The sequence below is a fragment of the Narcine bancroftii genome, chromosome 14 (genome assembly GCF_036971445.1).
Source record: "Narcine bancroftii isolate sNarBan1 chromosome 14, sNarBan1.hap1, whole genome shotgun sequence".
Classification (NCBI taxonomy): Eukaryota; Metazoa; Chordata; class Chondrichthyes; order Torpediniformes; family Narcinidae; genus Narcine; species Narcine bancroftii.
This window is the reverse complement of record NC_091482.1, coordinates 29,859,891-29,886,753: the sequence shown is the minus strand read 5'-3', so window position 1 is coordinate 29,886,753 and position 26,863 is coordinate 29,859,891. Positions and strand designations below refer to the sequence as shown.

At 39.9% G+C, this 26,863-nt stretch overlaps 1 protein-coding gene across 1 annotated transcript in view; it reads right to left on the bottom strand.

Annotated features, from left to right (window-relative positions):
• Positions 1 to 339: 339 nt before the first annotated feature.
• The window catches only part of tmem132e (transmembrane protein 132E), a 670,647-nt gene continuing 644,123 nt past the window's right edge, over positions 340 to 26,863 (bottom strand). Inside the window, exon 9 of the mRNA XM_069911026.1 lies at positions 340 to 2,131. Within this exon, the coding sequence (XP_069767127.1) occupies positions 938 to 2,131 (1,194 nt within the window). The 3' untranslated portion in view covers positions 340 to 937. The remainder of the gene's footprint in view (positions 2,132 to 26,863) is intronic.

The window sequence follows — 26,863 nt, the reverse complement described above, 5'->3', positions numbered from 1 at the left end:
AAGAAAGGTTACATCTGGTAATTTCTGCTCCAGTGTATCAATAAATTGCATTGTAAATATGCATATTAAATTAAAATGTATAACAAGGCCAGTAATAAAATGTTCATTGATTGCTGCTAGCACACTTCACTGAGAACAAAATAATATTATTTGTTTCCCTTAAACAGAGAAACATTTTCATTTCACCTTTGATTAATCATTCATGTATCAGCTTTCCTATAACCTGAAGTAACAACTGCAATTTGTGCCATGCTCTTGCTTCAACACTTTCTATCCTTGCAAATAAATGAAATCTAAATGTGAATGAAATAGAAGTACAGAATTGACTGTGGACTCAAATTTTGATTAAGAGTTTTGTTTTAAAAATGAACATCTGCCACTTATTTTTAATATCAGTTTTGTCTTAGCAATCAACATGTTTCAGTGGTAAACCTCTTTGGTAAAGGTCTTGCCACATGTGTTCTTTCATATCTATCAACCACATGTACCGGTTTACATCTTTAAACAACTCCACTCTGAGCAGAGTATGTGAGTTTCTGCAGTGTTCAGCCTAAGTTGAAAATAAGATGCCAATGCCGTTCCAGTTCATTGTTGCCAACAGAGAATGATTCAAGCATGCTTTTGTGATTATGAGGAAAACAGTATGCACCTGTGCTACACCAGTCAATTTTGTGTCCTCATATGAAGTCTGTTTTACATTAGCTCAGATTTGTCAATATTGAGAGAAAGAGAAAAATCTTTGCCAGCTTTTCACTGTAAATCCATTCTGCGTATTGCAGCATTGTGAGGGCCCATTTAACCACAAAGCAGTGTTGTAGCACCTTTCTGTTCATCCAGTCTCTATGCACTGCAGCTTCCTTCTGTGGACCAAACAAAAACCTATATATGTGACAAACGTCTGGTGACGATAAATGCAGTAAAGAAAACCAGCAGCAGTCTAGGCAATCTCCTTTATTCTCTGAATGTAATTGTGTAGCTCCTCTGGGTCTGTAAGACCCATATCCTGGCAGACCCACTCAATGTCTTCCTCATCGGCGATCGGGATGCAATTATAGGCCAGGCTGAGCTCTTCTGATGGCAATGTGGCAAAAGTAGTAAACTTGACCCTTTTACGTTTGGAGGTGGGTGAATGCAGCGGATCCTCACTGTGATCCCGAGCTGAGCTCCCGGATGAACCATCAGCTCTGCTGTGCACTTGACTTTGCACACTTGTCTGTGAGCTGCCACTGCTCTGATGATCATTGTGGCAGCAGGTTTGAATGTTTTCCAAGGGATTGCCAGGGCTTTCAGGTTGGGGTGAGAGGTCAGCCTGGGTACGAAGAGGTTGGCCATTACCTAGAAAAACCCAGTGGTGAGAATGATCCATGCTGGCTTGACCCTCTGGGGGAATACGTTTGTGCCTGTACTTGAGAACAAACACAATGCAGTTTATTAAGAAAACCAGTATGGCGAGGCAGAAGACTCCCAACAGTGCATACATTCCAATTTCCAAATCAGTCAGACCTCTTGGTGTTGGGGCGTAGTCATCCTCAGGATCTGCAAAATCTTTTGGCAGATCCGTGACATCAATGTCAAAAGGCATGCTGGGCAACCTTGTGTTATCAAAATGCACTCCATTATCTTGCATGCCTGGTTCTGCTCTTGAGTCAGTCCTTTCTTCCACATCTGACTTAACGGTTGTGCTACCCTTCCACATAACACTTTCTTCGCGGTCACCAGTCGAAGAAGTGTCTGGCAGGAAATCAAACTGACCCTTCTCTTTTGGCTTATGTCCGAATGGGTTGCCTTCAAATCTAACTCCATCAGGTGCATAATCCTCACCAGTATTTTCTAGGTCTTCTTCTGAGTAATCATCAGACCCAAACTGAACTTGCACATCGACAAATGTAACAAACAACACGCTCTTGCGGTTGGTCTTTTTACAGGGTTCACAGATACCAAGTTCCACCTTGATAAATTCACCCGATCCTTCACCTTCTGCTATTATCAGTGGCCATCCTGAGTCTTGAGAAGAAGAGACCACTTTATCATTCAGTGTACTCATTGTTAGGTTGTAGTCTTTAACATCGTAGAGAGTCAGTGGTGCTGCTGTATTGTCACTGTAGAAAATCCATGCACTCAGAATTCCTTCCTGTGAAAAAAAACAAAAAAGTTGTAATTTCTAATTACCTCTGACATTTTTATTTGATCTGAGAGATAAGGTGTGCCTTTTTCTTTTTTATGAAACACCAATCCTGCTACCCAACTTCACAAATCATACTGAAAGGGCTGACAAGTCATGATCACCACACCAGAGAAGGAATAACAGCCAGCACTACCTGTCCTTTACATTAGTGATGAGGGACTGGAATATTGCCAAAGGAGCATTCTGGTAGGAGCATGCAGAAGAAAGGCACATGGAGGTCAAGGCTGAGCTGGTTGTGGCCATAGTTCTTCATGCTTTTGATTTATCTCTTTGTTTTAATTGCTCATGCTGAACAAAATCAATTTATCAATGAGTCAGGGTATCAAGAGTTACAGGGAGAAGGACGGACAGTGGGGCTGAGTGGGAGGATAAATCAGCTCATGATAGAATGACGGAGAAGACTCGAAGGGGCCCCTACTTCTGCTTGTGATCTTGTGACAATTATATTAAATATACATTGCACTAAAATAGTTTGTCAATCATAATTATCTCTTGCAATTTAAATTCTGAAATAAGAATCACTCTGGTATTTAAGTTTATAGGCAGAAGCAAATAAAGGCTACAATCCTTGACAATTTTGGGACTTAACTGTTGAATTTTAAAACTAGTTAAAATATGATGAAGTAGACATAAATCAATTTGTCAATATTATTACCAGAAATTCTTTTGCTTCTGTCGTGGCTTCATTTTATATTTTAAAATTTTATTTACAGCATGATAGAAGCCGATTTAAACCTGTGCTACCCTATTACATCCAACTTAACCTACAACTCCATATCTTTTGGATGGTGGAAGGAAACCGGAGCAGATAGAGGAAATCCACGCAACATTGGCAGAACATACAAACTCCTTAAGACAGTGCTAGATTCAAAACTGGATCGTTTTTGCTATAATAGCACTGCTCTGAGTAACATGGAGATTTACTCATTTGCACACGCATGCACTGTCAAACTTGCAGTCACTTGTTCAAGATAAAGGCTGTCAGTTCCTTGGGCCCTAAATGTCATTCTTCTCAAACAAAATATTACCTTTTTAAGACTGTGTTAGACAAGCAGTTTGACAATATTGAAGTAATGGAAGGGTCAAACAAGATGGCATTGAGGTAAAACTGGGTGTTTGTAACATTGATGTGGAACCTGAAGTACATTTTTGAGTGGTGTCAGCAAGGGATTGCATGTAGATGAAAAATATGAAAACATAAAGAATAAGATTCTTAGGAAAGTTCTATTGGAGCTCTATTATATAACCATATAACCATTTATGGAGCGGAAACAGGCCATGTTGGCCTTTCGAGTCCGCACCGGTTCGCTGATTTTGTGCGCCCTCTTCAGGCATTGGTCCCGGTAGATCTTCATTCAATAATGATGGACGGATTCAATGCAGGTGGAATCAGTCGTAGAAATGTTTGTGAAACGTGCAGTTCAATATTCCTTTTAATATTTTCTAAGTACCTGCTATCATTTTCTTAATTAATTCCATCTTTTCCTAATTACTGATCTGAAGTCATCTGGCCTAACATTCCCAGTTTTCCTACCTAATAGTGAAATATTTTGTACCTTCTTTTCAGTGAGAACCCATCTAGAGTCTATGGTATTCGAGAGCATCCTGGCTGGCTGCATCATAGAATGGTACATTTGTTGCTGAGAAATGGATGGAGGTCAATCTACAGGACCATAAGAGTGGCAGAGAGGATCACTGGGGCCTCCCTCCCAACCCCCCCCCCCCGGCCCCCACCGCATTGATGTGATCTACTGGCATCATTGTCTGAAGAGGGCGTGCAAAATAATTGAGGACCCTTTCCATTCCGCACACATCTTTCAACTGCTCCCATCATTGGGGAAGAGATCCAGGAGTATTAGAGCCAGGACAATTAGGCTGAAGAACAGCTTCTTCCCACGGGCAGTGAGAACGCTGAACTGCTCACACCAACCATCTGAGACTCTCATATTCATGAAACAATATCTATTTGTATAGATGAAATACTTGTCCTACATATGTATTGTTTATCTGTATGGGAGTTATACCTGGTTGTACGTCAGCGTGTTTTGACCCGAGGACCGGAGAATGCTGTTTGTCAGGTTGTTATTGTAAAATCCGCCCTGCTCCAGCTCCCTCAACAACCCTTGAGGCTAGAGCTGGATGAGATCCTTATCCGGAAAGAGACATATAAGGCAATTGAACAACTGAAAAGTGGCAAAGCAGGAGGTATGGATGGAATCCCCCAGAAGTCTGGAAGGTTGGCAGCAAAGCTCTGCATACCAAACTGCATGAGTTTTTCATGCTCTGCTAGGACCAAGGAAAGCTGCCTCAGGACCTTCGTGATGCCATCATCATCACCCTGTACAAAAACAAAGGCGAGAAATCAGACTGCTCAAACTACAGGGGAATCAGGCTGCTCTCCATTGCATGCAAAATCTTCGCTAGGATTCTCTTTAATAGACTAATACCTAGTGTCTCCCAGAATCACAGTGTGGCTTTCGCGCAAACAGTGGAACTACTGACAAGGTCTTTGCCCTCAGACAGCTCCAAGAAAAGTGCAGAAAACAAAACAAAGGTCTCTACATCACCTTTGTTGACTTCACCAAAGACTTTGACACCGTGAGCAGGAAAGGGCTTTGGCAAATACTAGAGCGCCTCGGATGACCGCCCCAAGTTCTTCAACATGGTTATCCAACTGCACGAAAACCAACAAGGTCAGGTCAGATACAGCAATGAGCTCTCCGAACCCTTCGCAATTGACAACGGCGTGAAGCAAGGCTGTGTCCTCGCACCAACCCTCTTTACTATCTTCTTCAGCATGATGCTGAAACAAGCCATGAAAGACCTCAACATTGAAGACGGTGTTTACATCCGGTACCGCACGGATGGCAGTCTCTTCAATCTGAGGCACCTGCAAGCTCACACCAAGACACAAGAGTAACTTGTCCATGAACTACTCTTTGCAGACGATGCCGCTTTAGTTGCCCATTCAGAGCCAGCTCTCCAGCGCATGTCGTCCTGTTTTGCGGAAACTGCCAAAATGTTTGGCCTGGAAGTCAGCCTGAAGAAAACTGAGGTTCTCCATCAGTCAGCTCCCCACCATGACTACCAGCCCCCCCACATCTCCATTGGGGACACAGAACTCAAAATGGTCAACCAGTTGACCTACTTCGGCTGCACCATTTCATCTGATGCAAGGATCGACAAAGAGATAGACAACAGACTTGCCAAGGCAAATAGCGCCTTTGGAAGACTACACAAAAGAGTCTGGAAAAACAAGCACCTGAAGAAACACACAAAGATCAGCGTGTACAGAGCTGTTGTCATACCCACGCTCCTGTTCGGCTCCGAATCATGGGTCCTCTACCAGCATCACCTACGGCTCCTAGAACGCTTCCATCAGCGCTGTCTCTGCTCCATCCTCAACATTCATTCGAATGACTTCATCACCAACATCGAAGTACTCGAGCTGGCAGAGTCCGCAAGCATCGAATCCATGCTGCTGAAGACCCAACTGCGCTGGAGGACCATCGCCTTCCCAAGATCGTGTTCTAAGGCGAGCTCTCCACTGGCCACCAAGACAGAGTTGCACCAAAGAAGAGGTACAAGGACTGCTTAAAGAAATCTCTTGGTGCCTGCCACATTGACCACCACCAGTGGGCTGGTATCGCCTCCAACCGTGCATCTTGGCGCCTCACAGTTCGGCGGGCAGCAACCTCCTTTGAAGAAGACCACAGAGCCCACCTCACTGACAAAAGACAAAGGAGGAAAAACCCAACACCAACCAACCAATTTTCCCTTGCAACCGCTGCAACCGTGGCTGCCTGTCCTGCATCGGACTTGTCAGTCACCAACGAGCCTGCAGCAGACGTGGACATACGCCTCCATAAATCTTCGTCCGCGAAGCCAAGCCAAAGAAAGAAGAAATTGAAAAATCAGATGACAATAAACTTGACTTCAAGGACATGTCAGGTTAGATGTAGTGCAGGCAATTCTCAACAGCATTTCACACTACAGATTAGCTGTTAAGAATTAAATTGTAATGTGTTTAGATTTAAATTATTTGATATCATTTAAATGCTTTTAAATATTATTAGTGCTATTTAAAGATTTTTAGTGTGCTATTTATTTTAAAATATTTTTAAATAGTGAATTCCTGTTTAATTTGATTAATCTTGGAATGATTTTGAATTCCAGAAATGTATTGAAGGTGGTTAGTTGGCTCACTAAGGTGGGGTCTGACAACTTTTTTTTGTAACTTTAGGGGCTGAGTTTATTTTCTTGCCTTCAACCTTGTGCCAATATTTATAAGCAGAATACCCTGAAATAGCATGGGGTCTTGTGACTGAAATTGAAGCCTTTTATTTGGAAGCTCCATCTTTGGCTTTGGAAGATCCATCCAAGATATGTAAGTTGCAAGTTATTTCTGCAGATTATGTCTTGTACTGACGCAGTGTCTCAGCCTGAGAGATCTACATACACCTTTTCACTTCACAGATGGTGACTCACTTGCTGAGTTCTTCTCCTAATCAGTTTTTGTCCTCTTTTCAAGTTGGAAATACGGTTTGATTATATCGGGGTTTGTTATCAGGTTCAAAGATGTATTAATATGCATCACAGATAGCCCTTTATTTTCTATGTTTACCCTTCCCTTCTTTCCAGAAAGAGCCCCTGCTTGATGGGTATTCCACACATACCAGCATCTCACTTGATCAATCATTCTTTGTGAGCCCAAAATTTTTTAGACTATGTACAGTCAGTTTTTGCCTTTAAGTCACTAGATTGTATTGAAGATAGGATATTTAAGATGATTTACATTCTCTTGGTGTCTTTAAATAAGTCAAAATGTAATGGTCCATTTACAGGATGGCACAGTTAGCATAGTAGTTAGCACAATGCTGTTACAGCACCAGCCACCCTGGATCTAGTCCACTGCTGTCTGTAAGGAGTTTGTGCCTTCTCCCCAAGTCTGCATGGGTTTCCTCTGGGAGCTCCCACTCTTCGGGGGTTGTAAGTCAATTGTAAGTCAATTGGACGGCAAGGGTCCGTGGGCCAAAAAGGCCTGTTAACTGTGTAAATTTAAAATTTAAATTTGTAGTTCCTGATTGTCAACTATTTAACAGCATTTAAATACCAAAGGAGGAAAAACCCAACACCCAACCCCAACCAACCAATTTTCCCCTGCAACCGCTGCAACCGTGTCTGCCTGTCCCGCATCGGACTTGTCAGCCACAAACGAGCCTGCAGCTGACGTGGTCTTTTTACCCCCTCCATAAATCTTCGTCCGCGAAGCCAAGCCAAAGAAAGAAGAAGATATCTCCACAGCTCTCTTATGCAAAGAATTTCAAATATTCATTATCCTATGACTGTAGAAATTTCTCTTCATCTGAATGGCAGACCTTAGTTCTAGAGACCCCAATTGTGGGAGAACATCATCTCTGTGTCTCCTTGGTCAAGCTCCATAAGATTTTCCATAATGATTTCTCATTTTCTTAAACTCTTTAGGGTTTGCCTACTCAATCATCACTCATTGGAGAATCCATGCCAATCAAACTGGTGGAGTTTCTTTTGTAAGTATATCCTTCCTTGGATAGACCAGAACTGTCAACAATATTCCAGCTATGATCTAAGCAGATCCCCACGCAACAGTAAGAGTTGTACAGAACAAAAATGAGCCTTTTGATCCACCACATTATGCTGAATTTTCTGCCCATTTACACTAATCTCACTTACTAGCCTTAGGTCTTTATCCTTCTGTGCCTATGAGTGCTTGTCTAAATGTATCTTAAACATGGTGACAACCGTTACTTTGTCCATATTCTTGAAGAGACTCCCTTAATCCCAGATATTCATCATTGTCATATTTTCATTTTTTTTCCAATCAAACCTTCAATATTCTTTGTTACCCTTGTTCCCTAATCTTGCCATCTTTGCCTTTAATTGTTTCTAGAATTGCAATGAAATGTCTTTATGAGCATATTCATATTATGTTGATATTATAGACAACAGTACTTGTGTTCCTAATGGTTTGCTACACTGGCTCATTAACTCACAGCAAATTGTTTACAAGGACACTCAGATAGCCTTTAACACCAGCACCTTTCAATCTCCTTCAATTAAAAAATACTTTCCTTTCTACCTTTGTGACCAAAACAGATGAATTTACAATTTTCTAAATTATTTCTATCTGCTATGTCCTTGCTTGTTTATGTTCCCTGGAAGTCTTGCTACACCTTCTTCATAATCCACAATACCTTTTAATATTGTCAGCAAACATGTTATATTCTAATCCATAAATGCTTAATATCTGTGTATAGTGAACCTTCTTGATATTGAATCTAGTAGAAACTGACTGCTAACTGGTAGAAACAAATTGGCTTAAGAGTTTAGATGCTTCTTTTCAGCTTTATGAAATTGAAAGATGATGTTTCCTGGAATTCAATGTGATATCAATCATGCTTCATACCACTATAGAATTACAACTTGGTACTTCTAGATGTGACTCACTCTGACATAACTTCTGTTCTGGGGTCCAAGGGATGATATCTCTTATTGGCCATTGCTCCTTTTGGTCCACATTGTCATAACATCAAGTATTTATTTTCTGTTATTTTGTACAGTGACTAGTATTATTGAGCATTTACTGATAAAACCTCTACCATACCCATTCATCAGTGCCACACTCTAATGGCATCCTTCTGTCCCAACCAAGTGCAAAATACTGAGGTCACCTTACTATCTCTGCCCCCTGATTATTTATCAGTGCTGGCCACTTGGTGCAAATGAAGTTTGTAACATGGAGTCATTTATGGCTATCCCAGTCCTACACCCATCTTCATGTGAGATGTGATCAGGGCTTCAATATTGACAAGGATCATCAGTTTATTGTCATTCACTTAAGTACAATATACATATGCACCTAAAGGTACTTTGGTGAAAATAAAGCAACTACAATAAATCACCTAAGTACAGAAAGAGATAATAAATATAAAAGCTAGATGATAAAATGTTTACATCAATTAGTGCAAAAAAAAGTAGTTTCAATATAGGCAGTTCTGGGTTAAAAACGAGTTCCGTTACTTAGGTCTGTCTTTAATTTGAATTTTAATGTAAAGGTCCTTATTTAGTGTCTTTATTTTAGTACACAGCATATATTTTATCTTTATATGCATATAAAATACTTCCCTTTTAATAATACTTAATAATTAAAGACTTTTAATAATAAAAGTAACTACATACAGTCATAAGGTCATGATTAAAAGTTAACACTCACAGGAGAAGACGATGGAGAGATAGCAACAGTACTCTCTCTCAATGCTGAGTGATGGTAGCATCCCTGATCCTCCCATATCTTCACTCCTGATTCGTGCCCAGCTCCTTCACTTTCACCCTCCTCCCCATCCCTCTCGCTCACTCGCTCGCTGCTTCCTCCCTCTACCTGCTTGCTTACTCCCTCCCTCCCCCCTTGCTTGCTTTGCATTTGTATTTGCGATTTGGTTAATATTTAGTTGAAACAAAATAATCAAATTCTGAAGAAATGGAATTTTGCAAGCACTGCCTCAGATTGCTTACTGTTTAAGAAAAATAATTAAATTTAAATTAGGCACAACCACGCTCAAACTCCCGGAAGTTGATGTCATTATACTTCTTGTCAGCTTGTTTGTAAATCAGATGAATTCAATCTGAAATGCAATCAGGTCTTTTTGTAGTCTCAGAATACTTTATGATTAAGGGAATAAGTTAATAAGTTAAAGAGCCTGATACATTTGATAAAATAATGTTTCTGAACCTGGGAATGCTGAACTTCAATCTTCTGCGTGAAGGTAGGTTGTGACCGGGGTAATGACATTGCTTGCATTCTTGAGGCAGTGTCTCATATAATTATCTTCACTGGATGGGAGGTTGAAGCCTATGATGGACCTGGCTATGTCTGCAGCCATCTTGCATTCTGCAGCCTTGTACATCGCTGAGTACTTGAATGACCAAACCAGATCATATACAACCAGTCCGTCTACTTTCCACATTCAATCTGTACAAATTTGATAATTAGATGAAATGTCAAAACAACTCATTAGAAAGCAGTAGCGTTGATGTGCCTTATTCATGTTTGCCTCAATTTGGTAGTTCGAGAAGATATCTTCTGGTATGTGGATTCCTAGAAAGTTGAAGGTATTAACCTGCTCTATCTCCATCCCACTAATGCAGTCATGCATTGGTCTTTGGCCTCCCCTTCATAAAGTCCATAATAAGTTCCATGATCTTGGTAATATTGAGAGCATGACTATTATTCTTGCACCACCCAACCGCATTGTCAATCCTATATTCTGAACTATTATTTTCCATCATTCGGCCAACAGTGGTGGTGTCACCAATCAATGGGGTGGCACAGTTAGCGTAGCAATTAGTGCAATGCTGTTAGAGTGGCAGTGATCGAGACTGGGGTTCAAATCCCACGCTGTCTGTAAGGAGTTGGTACATTCTCCCTATGTCAGAGTGGGTTTTCCTCCCATTGTTCTAAATGTAACAGGGGTTTGTAGGTTAATTGGGTGTAATTGGGCGGCATGGGATCATGGGCTGAAATGGCACATTATGGTGCTGTATGTCTAAATTAAAAAAATAAAAATTAATATTTACATTTAATTTATATTGTGTATAAGGTACAGGGCAAGGAACTAAGTGTGCAGCCTTGAGCTTCCCCTGTATGATCAATGCAGAGGAGGTGATGCTGTCGATCTGCAATGATTAGGTCTAATAGATGTCCTTTTGAAGCAGGAGGGGTTCTCAGACCACAGCAGTGCAATAACTCCAGCCATGCAGAGGCATTGGCATTTTTCTAGTGCCTTTCCAGTTCATGTAAGTGTGATGCTTTTCATTTCTTTAGTGGATACCATAAATAATTTAATAAGATTATTAAAATTACTCATGTATTACACGTGGTTACTATAGCAGAGAGAGGGGTTCCATATGAAAATTAATTATGAGATTTTTAAACCAACTGACAATAAAAGCAATTTTAAATGTTTCATATATGAAACTGGTAAATATTTTGGATTTTGCTTTGTTTTTTCATTTTATTTATTGAAATGTTGCTCTTTTTAAAAAAATAAACAAAGAGACTGAATGTTCAGTGATGTCACACACGGTCATGCCATCAGGAAAGTATTGCTCAAAGGGATCAAGTGGTGTCAATGTAAACCCAGCAGACACCACATTTGTGTGATTTGTTTGATTTTTCTGTGCTTCTGGAGTTTCCCATTAAAATTATTTGACACCCTATAAAATGCAATGACAGACTTACAACCATATACTGAGGAAATGCATTATTCATTTCTGTTCTTCATGGTAGATCAAAAGAGACCACAAAGTAAAGATCCACTGATCACAGCAGGATCCAGGCTTTTTCTTACTTTGAATAACTGAATTAGCGTTGGTGTAGCTTAGAATAAAATAACTTTTATTTCTGCTGCTCTGTTCAAATAAGAATCAGGCTTTTTGTAGATTCCAACTTTATTCAGATGTGTTTTTATCATTTATACATTATGTATGTGTGTATACTTCTCAGTTACAAATTAGTTTTTATTGAAATAAATGTTGTTTTAGGTTCTTAATATATTTCTCCGGTCTGAGGGAAGAATATCCATGCTATTCATTTGATCTTGTGTCTAAAGGTGGTTGCTAAAATAGTTTCAAGTCCAGATACTTACCGACTTGCCACCTATGTGACCTATGTCCATCCGCACAAAAGAACAAAATTTGTTACAAAATATAAAGTATAAAATTTGCACATTTTATGCTGTATTTAACAAACTATAACAGGGATACAGGGCATGTAAGGGCCAAAATGTGCATACTTACCTTGTTCGTCGGCATCCTGGGGTCCATCTTGCCATCAAGCCATCTTGATTCCTGTGTACATGCGTGAGACTTCGGTTGGCACATGCATGGTGGGTTCGCGTATTGGAGTTAAGTTGGCGCAAGTATGAGTTAAGGGTACAAATTCAATATTGTTAGGGCACTTAACTCTCTCAGGCCACATCAGGCCAAATCTCCTCCCCTCTCTGGCTTCCACAGGGACAGCTCCCTCATCCATTCCTCCCTCCCTACCAAATGTCCCCTTGGCACCTATCTCTCTGACCGCAGGAGATACTCCACTTGTGCCCACAGCCACTCTCTCATCACCATTCTGGGCCCCAAAGAGTCCTTCCAAGTGAAGCAACACTTCACATGAATCTGCAGGGGTCATCCACTGCATCTGGTGCTCCCGATAGTTTCTTCTACATCAGACAGACTGGATGCAGACTGGAAGATGGCTTAGTTGAGCACCTCAGCTCTGTCTGCTCCAATAGTGTGGATCACCCAGTGGCCACACATTTCAATTCCCTGCCCTATTCCCTTGCTGACATGTCTGTTCATGGTTTTATGCACTGCCAGACTGAGACCATCTGCAAGTGGGAGGAACAATACATCAACTTCTGTTTGGGCACCCTCCAACCGGATGACATTAACACTGACTTCTCCAGTTTCCCTTAAAACAATCTCCCCCTCCCATCTTCATCTTGATATTTCCTTTCCTCTAGTTCTCTCTCTCTTTCCTTTTTCCTCTGTCTTCTTTCAATTCTCACCTTTCCTTTTATCATATCCAAATAATATCTTTTGCTTTTTTGATCTGGACTTTTCCTCCTACCATTCTTCCACCTTTCTCCCTCAATCTTTATTGAGACTCTTGCCTGTTTTTTGCAGGGCTCAGGCCCAAAACATCCGTAATGCATCTTTCCCTCTATGAACGCTGCGAGACTGGCTGAGTTTCTCCAGCATTTATTCTGTGTTTTCAGTCTAAAAGGCTGGTTGTACTGGACCAATTTTATGAGAATTCTTGGAAGACATCATCTCAAGGAATTTGTTGTAAGGATTGCAAATTAATTGCTTGAGAAATGGTCGCTGGAAGGATAATTCGCCAGATGATATGACAAAACACAGAAATCACCAAAGTATGACATTTGTAATTAAGAGCAGTTGCTTGATTAAGAGACTAAAACCAGCATGAAGAGCTTATTTCTCTGTTGCAACTTTCAATGATTTTCACAAGTTTCAATAGACAACAATAGGAGCTGGAGTAGGCCCTTCGGCCCGTTGAGCCAGCACCGCCATTTTACAGATCATGGTTGATCACTACTATCAGTACCTCTTTCCAGCCTTATCCCCATAACCCTTAATAACTCCTTTGCCCACTAGAGTCTTATCTAACTCTCTTTTGAACATAATCAGCGAATCTGCCTCTACCACCCTCTGTGGCAGAGCATTCCACAGATTCACACTTCTCTGGGTAAAAAAATGTTTTCTCATCTCCGTCCTAAAGAGCCTACCCTGTATTCTTAAACTATGCCCTCTAGTCCTCGTCTCCCCCATCATTGGGAACAAGTAATCCGACTTCACCCTGTATATCCCCCTGATAATTTTTATACCTCAATCATGTCCCCCCTCATTCTTCTAAACTCCATCGGATACAAGTCCAGTTTTTCTAGCCTTTCAGCATATGTCAACCCCGCCATCCCTGGAACTAACCTTGTAAATCTGCGCTGCACACCCTCTATAGCTAGTATGACCTTCCTCAAAATTGGACACCAGAACTGGACGCAATACTCCAGGTGGGGTCTCACCAGGGCCCTGTACAACTGCAGAAGGGCGTCTCTGTTCCTATACTCCAATCCCCTCTTTATGAAAGCCAACATGCCATTTGCCTTCTTCACAGCTTTCTGAACCTGCATGTTAGCCTTCAGTGACCAGTGAACAAGTACACCCAGATCCATTTGCACCTCCCCACTCCCTAGCTTGTCTCCATTTAAATAATACTTAGCTTTCCTATTATTGCCCCCAAAATGGATAACCTCACATTTGCTCACATTGAATGTCATCTTCCATTCAGCAGCCCACTCCCCCAACCTGTCCAAGTCCCTCTGCATTTTCCTGACATCCTCCTCACACCCCACACCGCCACCAAGTTTAGTGTCATCTGCAAATTTGCTCATGTTATTAATAATCCCCTCATCCAAATTATTTACATAAATTACAAACAACTGAGGACCCAATACCGATCCCTGCAGTACTCCACTCATCACATCCTGCCATCCTGAAAAAGACCCGCTTACTCCAACCCTTTGTTTCCTATTTCTTAACCAATTTCCTATCCATGTCAGCACCTTACCTCCAATACCATGCTCCCTGATCTTGCCCACTAGTCTCCCGTGCGGTACCTTATCAAAGGCCTTCTGGAAGTCCAAATACACCACATCCACTGGCTCTCCCAAGTCCACCCTCTTTGTCACATCCTCGAAAAATTCCAGAAGGTTAGTCAAGCATGACTTACCCTTAAGGAATCCATGCTGACTAGCCCTTATACTATTATTTCTGCCTAAGTGTTCTGCTATTACTCCTTTTATGATAGATTCCAATATCTTCCCCACTACTGACGTCAGGCTGACCGGTCTATAATTTCCCGTTTTCTCCTTCCCTCCCTTCTTAAAAATCGGCACCACATCAGCCACTCTCCAATCCTCAGGGACCTCCCCCGAATCTATGGAACTTTGGAAAATGTCGACCAGTGCCTCCACAATTTCCATAGCAACTTCTTTAAGCACCCTGGGATGCAGCCCATCAGGCCCTGGGGATTTATCAGCCCTCAGTCCCAACAATTTACTCACAACCTCCTGCTTCTGGATCCGGATATCCATTAGATCCCCTACTTCCCCAGGAAAGTTCCCCAAGTCTCTTGATACCGCATGACCACTACCCCCTAACTGACCATAACCTATATCCTCCTTGGTGAAGACAGTTGCAAAATATTTGTTAAATTCCTCAGCCATCTCCTTGTTTCCGGTAATAATTCCACCCTTTTCCATTCTTAATGGACCAATTTTAGACCGAACCAATTTCTTCCTCTTCACATATTTAAAAAAGCTTTTGCTATCCTCCATTATATTATTTGCTAATTTCCTCTCGTACTTCATTTTCATTTTCAATCTGTATTGTCACCAGCACATGCATGTGCATCATGCTCATTCTACTAACTTATACATGACAATTGTAAAATAGTTCTGATGAATGTAAACAAACTCCCATGTGCTTCATAAAGATATGTTGAGGTCCTTTTAAAGGACTGTTAACAAATTGCATCAGGTATGCCTTGAGAAACTGAATTGCCTCAAAATACATTTTTCCCTATTGTACCCCACTGTATAGTAAAAACAACTATTTTTTTTCAAATCAAATATAAACTTCTGGCAGGTAACGTGATATTTCATTTTGCTCATAATTTCCTTTATTTAAGCTTTTTTTCCAGACTACAGAAGCAACATTTTACTGTTGGTGAGAAGAATCCTATAATTTCGTAGCTGTTTATTGTGAGAGTATATAGATATGTTTTTGGGAGATAAATTGGGAAAGGTTTGTTAGAGTAGGTCACATACAAACTCTTTAAAAATGATATTATTTGAAATACTGGAGCTCAGCTAATGTTAGACATATTGGCTCCACAGCCTTTGCAAGAGCTTTGGAGAGTGCCCAAGAGACTTCACTAATGGATTGTTGTTTACAAAAAGGCAACAGATGAAAGAGCTTGTTGGAGCTGCAAATTGTCTGGAGTTGTTCTAAGAGGGTCATGTGGTTTGGCAAGCAGAGAGAGTCAAACAGGCTTTTACTCTCAGAGAGAGAAATTAGTTCTACAGTGTTACAGCTAGCAACAGCAGCTGGGACTGGAATAGGACAAGCTGGCAAGCTTGTGGAAAACCCCATTTGGGAGACAGGTTGTGAGTTCTTGGTTAGCCAGGTCAAAGCCCTTGTGGTTCATGCAAGAGGAGAGGACTGGCTGTCTAATGCTTCACTTGGAATAAGTTAAACAAGAAAGAAACTCTGTGGTGACCTGAAAGAAAGAGGTTATCATCTGGAAAACCTTAATGGGGCAAGTTTCGTCAGCAAGTCACTGAAGTGGCTGATTAAAAAGGAATCAGTTGTGGAGGTCCTGGAAAAACAAATCTCTCTCTCTGAAAACCGACAAGAAACTTCCTGAGCGGTTAACCATTTACCTTTCAAGCACTAAAGTCTGGTGAACTTTATAAATGTTAAATTCTGTGCACAGTATAAGAATTGCCAGCAACCAGTGAACTTGGAGGAATGAGAAGTGAGATTGGACTGTGAACCAAAGAACTTTTCTGAACTTACATACATATTACATACACATGCGCTTAGAATTAGAAGGGGGTTAAGTTAGGTAAGTTAAGTCAATAGTGATAATTAAAGTGTGATTCTGTTTTCATGTTTAAAGATAATTAAAAGCAACATAAAGTTGAGAGGAAGGGACATTGCCTATGAGCATCTCGTAGCAGGGCACGATATTCCATTGAAATTAAAGAAATTCAGGAAATTCAAATACAAACACTCGTAAGAAGATTTCGTGAGAGAAATTATGTTGAGTATTTACGAAGGATTGTCCATAATTTTGAATAAATGTCATATTTTAGATTTTTTGAAATTAACTTATTTCTTTTTAACATTTTTACTGAAAAGAATAAACATTTTTAGTTCTATATATACATTAATAAAGTTTTTCATAAATGAACATTTTCATTAACAGTGTATTATCAATTCTCATCTTGCTTTCATAAATGATTTTAACTAAGTCTGAAAAGGAATAAATATGAGCTGCGCCAAAATAGTTCTGTACCTAAATGGGTCTGCGGCAAAATAGACTGCGCCAAACAGGCCGTGCCAAATCGCTCGCGCCAGAATGGCAATTGTTAGGTCTGCTTTGTTCATGAATGAGTGAGACAAACACCAGACTGAGTCGAAATCAGGGTTCTTTGTTCTTTATTACCGGATTGTAACACTTGCAACTAACAAAGTTAGTCGGAGAATGCATTCTGCCGTTATCAGCAAAATGGTGATTTTTTATACCCTTGGATACATGCTTAGAACATCATCATATCATTACTTGTCCAATGACTAAAACTGTTGCTATCCTTTCCCTGCTAGCTTCCTGCCTCTCAATCCATCAATGTCTCTCTTATCTTGTAAGTACAAGGATGCATTCACATCTTGTTACAGCCCTGTACAGGGTAACTCCTTACACATTCCCATCTCATGATGTTTTACCTAACAGGAGTACAAGGACACCTCCCCTTCTTGTTACAGCCCTGCACAGGGTAACTCCTTACACATTCCCATCTCATGATGTTTTACCTTACACTATGCCAAAAGGTCCTAAATCCCCAGAGATCCTAGCACACTTAAACACTGCTACACAAAGATACCGAATGCCTAGTGCCTAGTGTTCTTTCCCGAGACAGCATTTTGGCTCCTGGATCACCTGCAGCGTTCCTTTTGCCTGCATACAGACAGAGCATAAAAAGAGAGCCTTCAGAGATCAGGACAGCCAAAAGATGGTCATGGGAGGCTAGAGAATGGTTACAGGTCTGTCTGGAGTCAGTGGATTGGGCGGTGTTCAAGAACTCAGCTGAGAATTTGAATGCTTACACCATGGCTTTTGTGGACTTTATCAAAACAATTGTGGACAAGTGTGTCCCCACCAAGTAATTCAGGGTATTCCCCAACCAGAAGCCCTGGATGAACAATGAAATCTGGAACCTGCTGAGAGCCAGATCACAGGCACTTAGCTTGAAGATCCGGATTACTACACAAGGAACAGGTACGACTATTAAATGCCATCTCCCAGGTGAAACAGAGATTTTGGATGAGAATGGAAAGAACTGAGGATATCTGACAGCTGTGCTAGGGCCTAAATGACATAACCTGCTACAAAACTAAATCCAGTGCAATAGGAAACAGCAAAGCTTCACTCCCAGATTAGCTCAAAGCCTTCTAAGGCCCATTTGATCCCCAGAACAAGGAAGAACCACTGTGCATTCCTTCTCATCCCCTGATGATCCTCTACTCTGAAGATAACGTGAGGGATGCCTTTAGGAGAGTGAATTCAAGGAAAATATTGAGTGCAGATGAAGTACCTGGCCAAGAGCTGAAAACCTGTGCTGGCCAAATGGCCAATGTATTCATGAATATCTTCAACATCTCCTCCACAATCTACACCAGGACCGGTGCACCACAGGGTTGCATACTTAACATCCTGCTCTACTTGTTTACATCTATAATTGTGCTGCTCGGTAATGGCGACTCTTTATGTGCCTTATGGCAGGCTGAAGGCAATTTTGTGTAATATTATATTATAATATAATATTAATATGTTTATAATATTATATTATGTTCTGTACTATTACATGACAATAAAAGGAATCTTGAAATTTGCTGACAATACTACATTAGTGGACTGTATAAAAAGGGGCAATGAGTACTGTTCTCATTGATTGAATGGTGTACTAACAACAACTTTGCACTCAAGTTCACCAAAACTAAGGAGCTGACTGTAGACATTAGGAAGAGAAAATCAGAGATGCATGATCCAGCAATCATTAGGAGATCAGAAGTGCAGAGGATAAGCACATTTAAATTCCTAGGAGTCACTATCTTGGAGGACCTTTCCTGGACCCAACATTCTGATGCTAACATGAAGAAAGCATGTCAGCACCTCTTCTTTCTCAGGAGTTTTTGGAGGTTTGGTATGACATTGGTAAACGTCTACAGATGTGTAGTAGGAAGTGTGCTGACTGGTTGCATTACAGCCTGGTATGGGGGCACCAATACCTCTGAGCGGAATGCTCTGCAAAAGGTAGTTTACAAGCAGAACTCTTCAAACCATCAAGAAAATCTACATAGAATGCTGCTGTTGGATTGCCTGGTAGCAATCTTCAACGATACACCCCACCTGGACATGCTCTGTTCTCACTGCTGCAATCAGGAAAGAGGTAAGGTGCCACAAGATTCATACCACCAGGTTCAGTGACAGTTGCTCCCCACCACCATCAGACTCCTAAACAACAAACTCAATTAGGGACTCATTTAAGGACTCTTACAATGCACAATATTTATTATTGAATATTTATTTTCTTTATTGCTTTATTTTTGTTTACATTTCTCTCTTTTGTATACACATCTTTACCTGACTATGCTTTTTTTTCTCCACTAATGATAAGTAGAAATTCTGCCTGGCCCACAGGGAAAAGAATCTCAGGGTTTATGGGATGCATATATAATATTTGGGACAAAGACACTTTTCCTTTATTTGCCCCTGTGCCCTGCAGTTTGAAATTTTTAATCAAACAATTCACATGTAATTATAGTCCACATTCCAGTCTATATTCAAAGTTATTTGTATACATTTTGGTTTTATACATAGATCCCTCATTTCAGGGCACCATAATGTTTGGGATATTTGCTGTCACAGGTGTTTGTGAGTACTCTGGTGTGTGTATTGCTTCATTGATGCAGGTATAAGATAAGCTTGCTTCTAAACTTTTGACACCTTTGAAGTCTGTAGTTGCTATTTTTTAACATGAGGACCAGAGTAGTGCCATTGAAAGTTTTAAAAAAAGTCATTATGAGACTGAAAAACAAGAATAAAATTATGAGGATGAAAAGCAAAATTAAAACTGTTGCCTAAACTTTAGGATTACCAAAATCAACTGTTTGGAATATCATTAAGAAGAAAGAGCATTCTGATGAGCTCATTAATCACAAAGGGACTAGTGGAAGACCTCCACTGCTGATGACAGAAGAATTCTCATCAAAATGATGAAAAATCCACAAATGAATGACCAACAGATCAGAGACACTCTTCAGGAGGCAGGTGTGGATGTGTCAATGACTACTGTCCGGAGATACTTCATGAAAATAAATGCAAGGGCTACATTTCAAAATGCAAATCACCTCTGGCCAGATTACAGTTTGCCAAGAAGTACTTAAAAGACCATGCTGAATTCTGTAAAAAGGTCTTATGGATAGATGAGACCAAGATTAAATTGTATCAGAGTGATGGCAGGAGCAAAGTATGGAGGCTTAAAGGAACAGCCCAAGATCCAAAACACTCCACCTCTGGCATTGTTTGCATCTTGCAGTGTAGCCTCTATATTTCTGTTCATGTTCTGTTCTTCCACATTTGCCTCCTGAAGAGTTTTTATGATCTGTCAGACATACACTTGGGGATTTCTTTTTCATGATTATGATGAGAATTCTTCTGTCATCAACAGTGTCGGTTTTCCTTGGAATATCAGTCCCTTTGTGATTACTGAGCTCACCAGTATGCTTCTTCTTCTTAGTGATGTTCCAAACAGTTGATGTTGGTAATCCTAAAGTTTGGGCAATGTCTCTTACTGGTTTCCTTTTAAATATATTTATTGAGTTTAACATATAAACTTACATACAAAATTTTAAGGAAAACACAAACAAGTCATCTCTTATACATATAAGTACAAAAAAAATGGATGGAACTTCATTAGACAGGAGAAACAAGTTATTGAATTAATCTAATGACAACTATGTTGAAACCCATATTTGCAAAATTAATCCAAATAAAAACTGATAAAAAGAAAACAAAAAAAAATTAAATCTAAATCTAAATGAGGGGACTATTTATAAAAAGTACTGTAATGTTACATGGTCAAACCAAGATGTATACAAATAACCTTGAATACAATCTGGAATGTACACTTTAATTACATGTAAATTGTTTGATTACAAATTTAAAATTGTGGAGCACAGGGGCAAAAAAAAGGAAAAAAAAAAGTGTCCTAAACATTATGGATGGCACTGTATGTACTCTCACAACAAATCTGAACTGTAAACTTTTGTCTCAATGAGACATGGAAAAGATGGTAGGATAAGGGAACTGTATCTGACAAAGAGGTGAGACAGCTAGATAAGACAAAGAAGGAAGCATATTTAAAGTTTAGGAAGCAAACGTCAGGAAGGGCTTATGAGAGTCTGGAAGTTGTAGGTCAATTGAGAGTAATTAGGGCAGCACAGGCTTGTCAGCCAAAATAGCCAGTATGTTTAAATTTTAAAAATAAATTTAATTAAAAAAAAAATAAATTTAGAAACCAGGAAGGAACTTAAGAAAGGACTTAAGGAGAACTAGAAAGGGGCACAAAAAAGCATTGCCAAGTAGGATTACAGAAAACCCTTAGGTGCTTTATGAAGAACAGAAAGAATACAAGAGTGAAGGTAGGGATGCTTAGGATAAAGGAGGCAACATGTGCCTGGAGGCAGAGAGGGTAGGAGAGGTCCTAAATGAATACTTTGCTTGAGTGTTCACCAAAAGGCACCTTGGTCAACGTGAAAAAGCTTATATGAAACTTATATGAAAAAAGCTCACGTTGAGGTCAAGAAAGAGGAAGTACTGGACCTTCGTAAAAACATTCAGATTGATAAGTTCCCAGGACTGGACAAAATATACTGCAGGTTACTACAGGCAGCAAGAGAAAAGATTGCTTTGGCATTGGCACCAGAGAATTGGAGAATGGCAAATGTCATCCCTTTTTCATAAAAAGGTCAATGGGGGAATCCTAGGAATTAAACACCAGTGAGTCTTATGTTAGTAATGGGAAACTGTCCAGACTTCATTAAACGGATTAAATTATTATATTCATTCCCTATGGCTTCACTTCATTCTAATTTACAACAATCAAAAATGTGTAGGCTTTATAGGGCAAGGTTGCACATTAAGTCCTTTGCTTCTTGATATAGTACTGGAACCATTAGCTGTTTCTCTCCAACAGTGTAGAGAATTATTCAAAGGTATAACTAGATGTAGAATTGAACATAAAGCATCTCTTTATGTAGATTCAGTGGTTCTCAACCTTTTACTTTCCACTCACAATCCCTATGCCATCGGTGCTCTGTAATTAATAAAGGATTGCTTAAGGTCATATGTGAGTGGGAAGGGCAGGTTGAGAACCACTGCTCTAGTCCCAATTGTTACTGGAATATTTTGCTTGAGAAAAACTGTCATTGGCCCATTTCCTTTGGAGTCAATTAGGTACAATTAAAACAGTGGTTTTCAAACTTTTTCTTTCCACCCACATACCACCTTAAGCGATCCCTCATGAATCACAGAGCACCCACGGTAAAGGGAATACTTAAAGTGGTATGCGAGTGGAAAGAAAAAGGTTGAGAACCACTGACTGATTTATTGCTTTTTATTTCAAATCCTGAGATTTCTATACTAAATATATTAACTTTGTTTGCCCAATTTACCCAGTTTTCGAGTTATACATTAAATTTACATAAGAGTGAACTTTTACCCTTAAAAGGATCTTTTGTAAGCTATTCTATTTTCCCATTTAAAATAGTGAAAGATCAATTCCAATATTTAGGAATTACAATTATGAAAAATTATAAAAATTTAGTGAAAGAGAATTTTTTGGTCTCATTCAATAAACTTAAATTACTATTATTGGGATGCTCACCCTTATCTATTGCAATGATGGGTCATATTAATTCAATTAAAATGAATATTTTGCCTACATTTCTGTACCTTTTTCAACCTTTCAATTTTTTTTTAGCTCATTATATTTGGTTATTTCTTCTTACATATAGCAAGGGAAAAAAAAAGAAGCCCATCTTCAAAAGACTGAAAGGAATGGAGGATTATCACTTCCAGATTTTAGATTCTATTATTGGGCAATTAATATACAGTACATAATCTATTTTTATTATTACATTTGGACAAGTCAGTGAATTATCCATCTTGGGTAGAAATGGAACTGAAGTCTTCCAAAAATAATTCTATCTTGACAATTTTAGGAAATAAATTTTTTATGTTAAACTCAATAAAAAATTTAAAAGTGAAGGATAATGGGCAAACATTTGGAGAGGATTCTTAGGTTCAGGATTTAGAAGCGTTTAGAGATGCAAAGTGTTCTGAGGGATAGTCAGTATGGCTTTGTGAAAGGCAGGTCATGCCACATGAGTCTAATTGTGCTTTGGAGAAAGTCACAAAAGAAATTAATGAAGGCAGGGTAGTAGATGTGGTGTCTATGGATTTTAGTGAAGCATTTGACAAGGTCTCCCATGGTAGACTCATTCAGAAAGTCATGAGATCCATGGATCCTTGGCTAGCCTGCAGAAAGAGTGTAGTAATGGATGGAAAGTATTCTTCCATTTGCTCAGTGACTAGTGGAGTTCTGCAGGAATCTTTTCTGGGACACCTGCTCTTTATGATTTTTATGACCTCGATGAAGAAGTGGAAGGAGGGGTCAGTATGTTTGCAGATGGTATGGGGGTTGGAGGTGCTGTGGATAGTGTGGAAAATTGTCATAGGTTATAGCTGGATATAGACAGGATATAGAGTTAGGTGGAAAAGTGGCATATAGAATTCCATCCAGATAAATGTGAGGTAATGTATTTTGGAAGGTCAAACTTGAAGGTGGAGTACATGGTTATTGGCAGGATTCTTAACAGTGTGGAAAAACAGAGGGACCTCAGGGCCCAAATCCAAAGATCTCTCAAGGTTGGCACACAGTTTGTTAGGATATTAAAGAAGGATTGTGGTCTACTGGCCTTCATTATTCAGGGGATTGAGTTCAAGAGCTATAGAGTAATGTTGCGGCTTGTTAAAACTCTGGTTAGTCCACAGTTGGAATATTGAGTTCAGTTCTGGTTGCCTCTACAGGAAAGGAGAGGGTGCAGAGGAGATTTACCAGAATGTTGCCTGGGTTGGAGAACATTAATAATGAGGCAAGGTTAACAGAGGGGCTTTTTTCTGGAATGAAGAAGGATAATGAGGTTTGCAAGATTATGAGAATAGATAGGGTGGACAGCCAACACCTTTTTCCCAAGGCAACAGTAGCAAATATCAGAGGGCATCTGTTCAAGGTAAGGGGAGGAAAATATAGTAGGTACCATAAGATATAGGAGAAGAAGTAGGCTATTCAGCCCATCCATTCTCCCATTCAACTGGAGTTCCTTGCGTACTTCCCATAAACTCTCAATCTATGCCTTAAATATACCCAATAACCTGGTCTCCACAGCTACCCGTAGCAGCAAATTCCAAAGGTTCACCACTCTCTGGCTAAAGAAATTCATCTGCATGTCTGTTTTAAATGGGTGCCCTTCAATCCTGAGGTTGTACCCTCTCTTGTCTTTGCTACATCTACTCAATCCAGGCCTTTCAACAGTCAAAATTATTTTGAGGTTCAACCTCATTCTTCTGAGCTCCAAGGAGTACATTCCTCATATGCTAATCCCTTCATTCCAGGAATAATTTTTGTAAATCTTCTCTGAACTCTCTCCAATGCCAGCACACTCTTCCTTAAATAAGAAGCCTAAATCTGTACCCCGTACTCCATGAGTTCTCAAAGGTGCCTTATAAAGCCTCAACATTACATTCTTGCTCTTGTAACCTATTGCTAGTTATACTTATGTGTGTCTGTGTAACCTAATATGCCAACATTGCATTCACCAACTCAACATGGAGGTCAACCTTAAGCGTATCCTGCATGAGGTTTCCCAAATCCTTTATAGCTCTGAATTTTTCATAATAGTCTGCTCTTTTATTCCTTTTACCAAAGTGCTTGACTACTTTCCAATATTGTACTTCATTTGGCACATCTTTGCCCATTTTTGCAATCTATCTCTCTCTGCAGACACTCTGTTTTCTCATCATTACCTGCTCCTCCACTTATCTTTGTATTATCTGCAAAATTAGCCACAAAGCCATTTATTCTACAATCCAAATCATTAACATACAACACCAAAAGAAGTGGCCCCAATAATGACTCCTGTGGTGTGCCACAGAAAAGAAGCCTTTGATTCTTACTCTCTGCCTCCTGCTGATCAGCCAATCCTCTACCCATCATGCAAGTACCTTTCCAGAAATTCCATGTGCTCTCATTCTGTGAAGCAGCCTCATGTATGGCACCTTGACGTCAGGGTTGTTGTTTTTACAGAGAGAGTAGTAGGTGTCTGGAATACATTGCCAGGGGAGGTGGTGGAGGATGGTACAATAGGGACATTTAAAAGACTCTTTGTCAGGAACGTTTAAATTAATGAATAGGTTTATCTAGGTCGGCACAACATTGTGGATAGAAGAGCCTGCACTGTGCTCTAATATTCTATGCTCTATGTTCTAACCAATGCTATCCATTGATCTGTACCCAACTTCAACTACTGTGGCTGAATTTTTTGTTTCACATTTTCTAATATGAACTATATTAAGCTGCAAATTGTAATTGTAGCCAAGGGAGAAAAGCTCATTAGAAAAATATTTTTCTCTCTGAAACGATTTTGATTTTGGATGAATGAAAAGTTTTGATTTCCTCTGATCAAAACTGTATGTGATTAAGAAAGAAAGAAGCTGCATCACATTTTGCATCATTAAAAAAAGAGCAGCCTGAAGGACAAAAAAACTGAAGATACTGGGAATCTGACATCAAAAACAGAAAATGCTGGGTACACTCTGTGTGTCAGTCATCAACAATTAACATTTCAGTTCAAATACTAACACTGACCTGGTGAGTGTTTACAGCATTTCCTGTTAAGGCCAGAAACACTCATTGTCGAGATGATGTGCAATCATTTCTGAGGGTGAGAGAAAGTTGAACTAAGAGATCCTCTATCAAAAATATTAGAGTAGCAAGATTGTTTATATCCTTGTTTTTGAACTGGAATTTGTTTTGCTACTTCCAAGATCCTGAGGTGCTATTCCTTGCTTTCTTGCATCCTTTCTTTTAATTTATTTATCATTTCTCTCATTTCCCTATTGCAAATTATTTCCTTGACTACTTCTAGTACTTTAGTGTTCTAGATGAAGTTGGTTCGATTTTTCAAAAGTTGGCTTCTTATAGTTAAACTGCCCCATATACAATTGCAGTCTAACTAACATTTTGTACAATATAACATGATGTCCAAACTCATGCACTCAATGCCTCAGCTGAGGAAGGCAAGCATGCCGAACACCTTCCCCACCACCAAGTTATATTTTAGGATTTAAGTTGTCTGGTTGTCTAGATATTTTCTCTTGTAATGACTGAAATGTTGTTAAATGATGGTATATAGACTGGTTTGGGTTGACAGGCATACAAGATGAAAAAGTTGAATATGGAATAAATGCTGGAAATGTTATAACCTTCATCAGAAATAAGAAGTTAGAAATCAAATATGTTTTAAATTGCAAAGAAGAAGCCCTTCTATCTTTTTATAACTCTGATGAAAGGTCATTGTGTGAAACTTAAGCCTGTAATCAGTGTGCTGTGCAGAGAACAAAAGAAAAATACCACAGAGAAGCTTTGAGTGAGTTGAACCAACCAAATGACTTTACTGGAAGTCTCCGAAAGCTTATCAGCATCATTCCCACGATTCTTTTCAGCCCATCCCACTGGGACCATTGTCATATCAGCCCAGTGCGAGCCTGCACCTCCATGACCCAGTTCGCTTGTGGATCAGTGTAGCTCACTACATGACCCTCCCCACCCCTCAGAACCAGTGTTCGAAGGTGCTGAGCCCTCAGTTCGTAAACAGTTTGTATGTTTGGGCTGGAACAGTTACTGGTTGGTCGAGGTCAAGGTGTACTGGTTTGAGGCGGTCAACTATGAATGTTTCCTGCTTACCCCCAATGTCAAAAAGGCACATAGTTCCGTTGTGTCATTACACCTTGTATGGACTCTCGTATGGGCGCTTAAGGGGCATCCAGTGCACGCCTCTCCTTATGAAGATGTATTCGCAGTCTTAGAGACCCTTCGGGATGTAGGATGGAGCTAGACTATGGTGTGAGGTTGGTATGGGGACAAGATGCCCACCTTC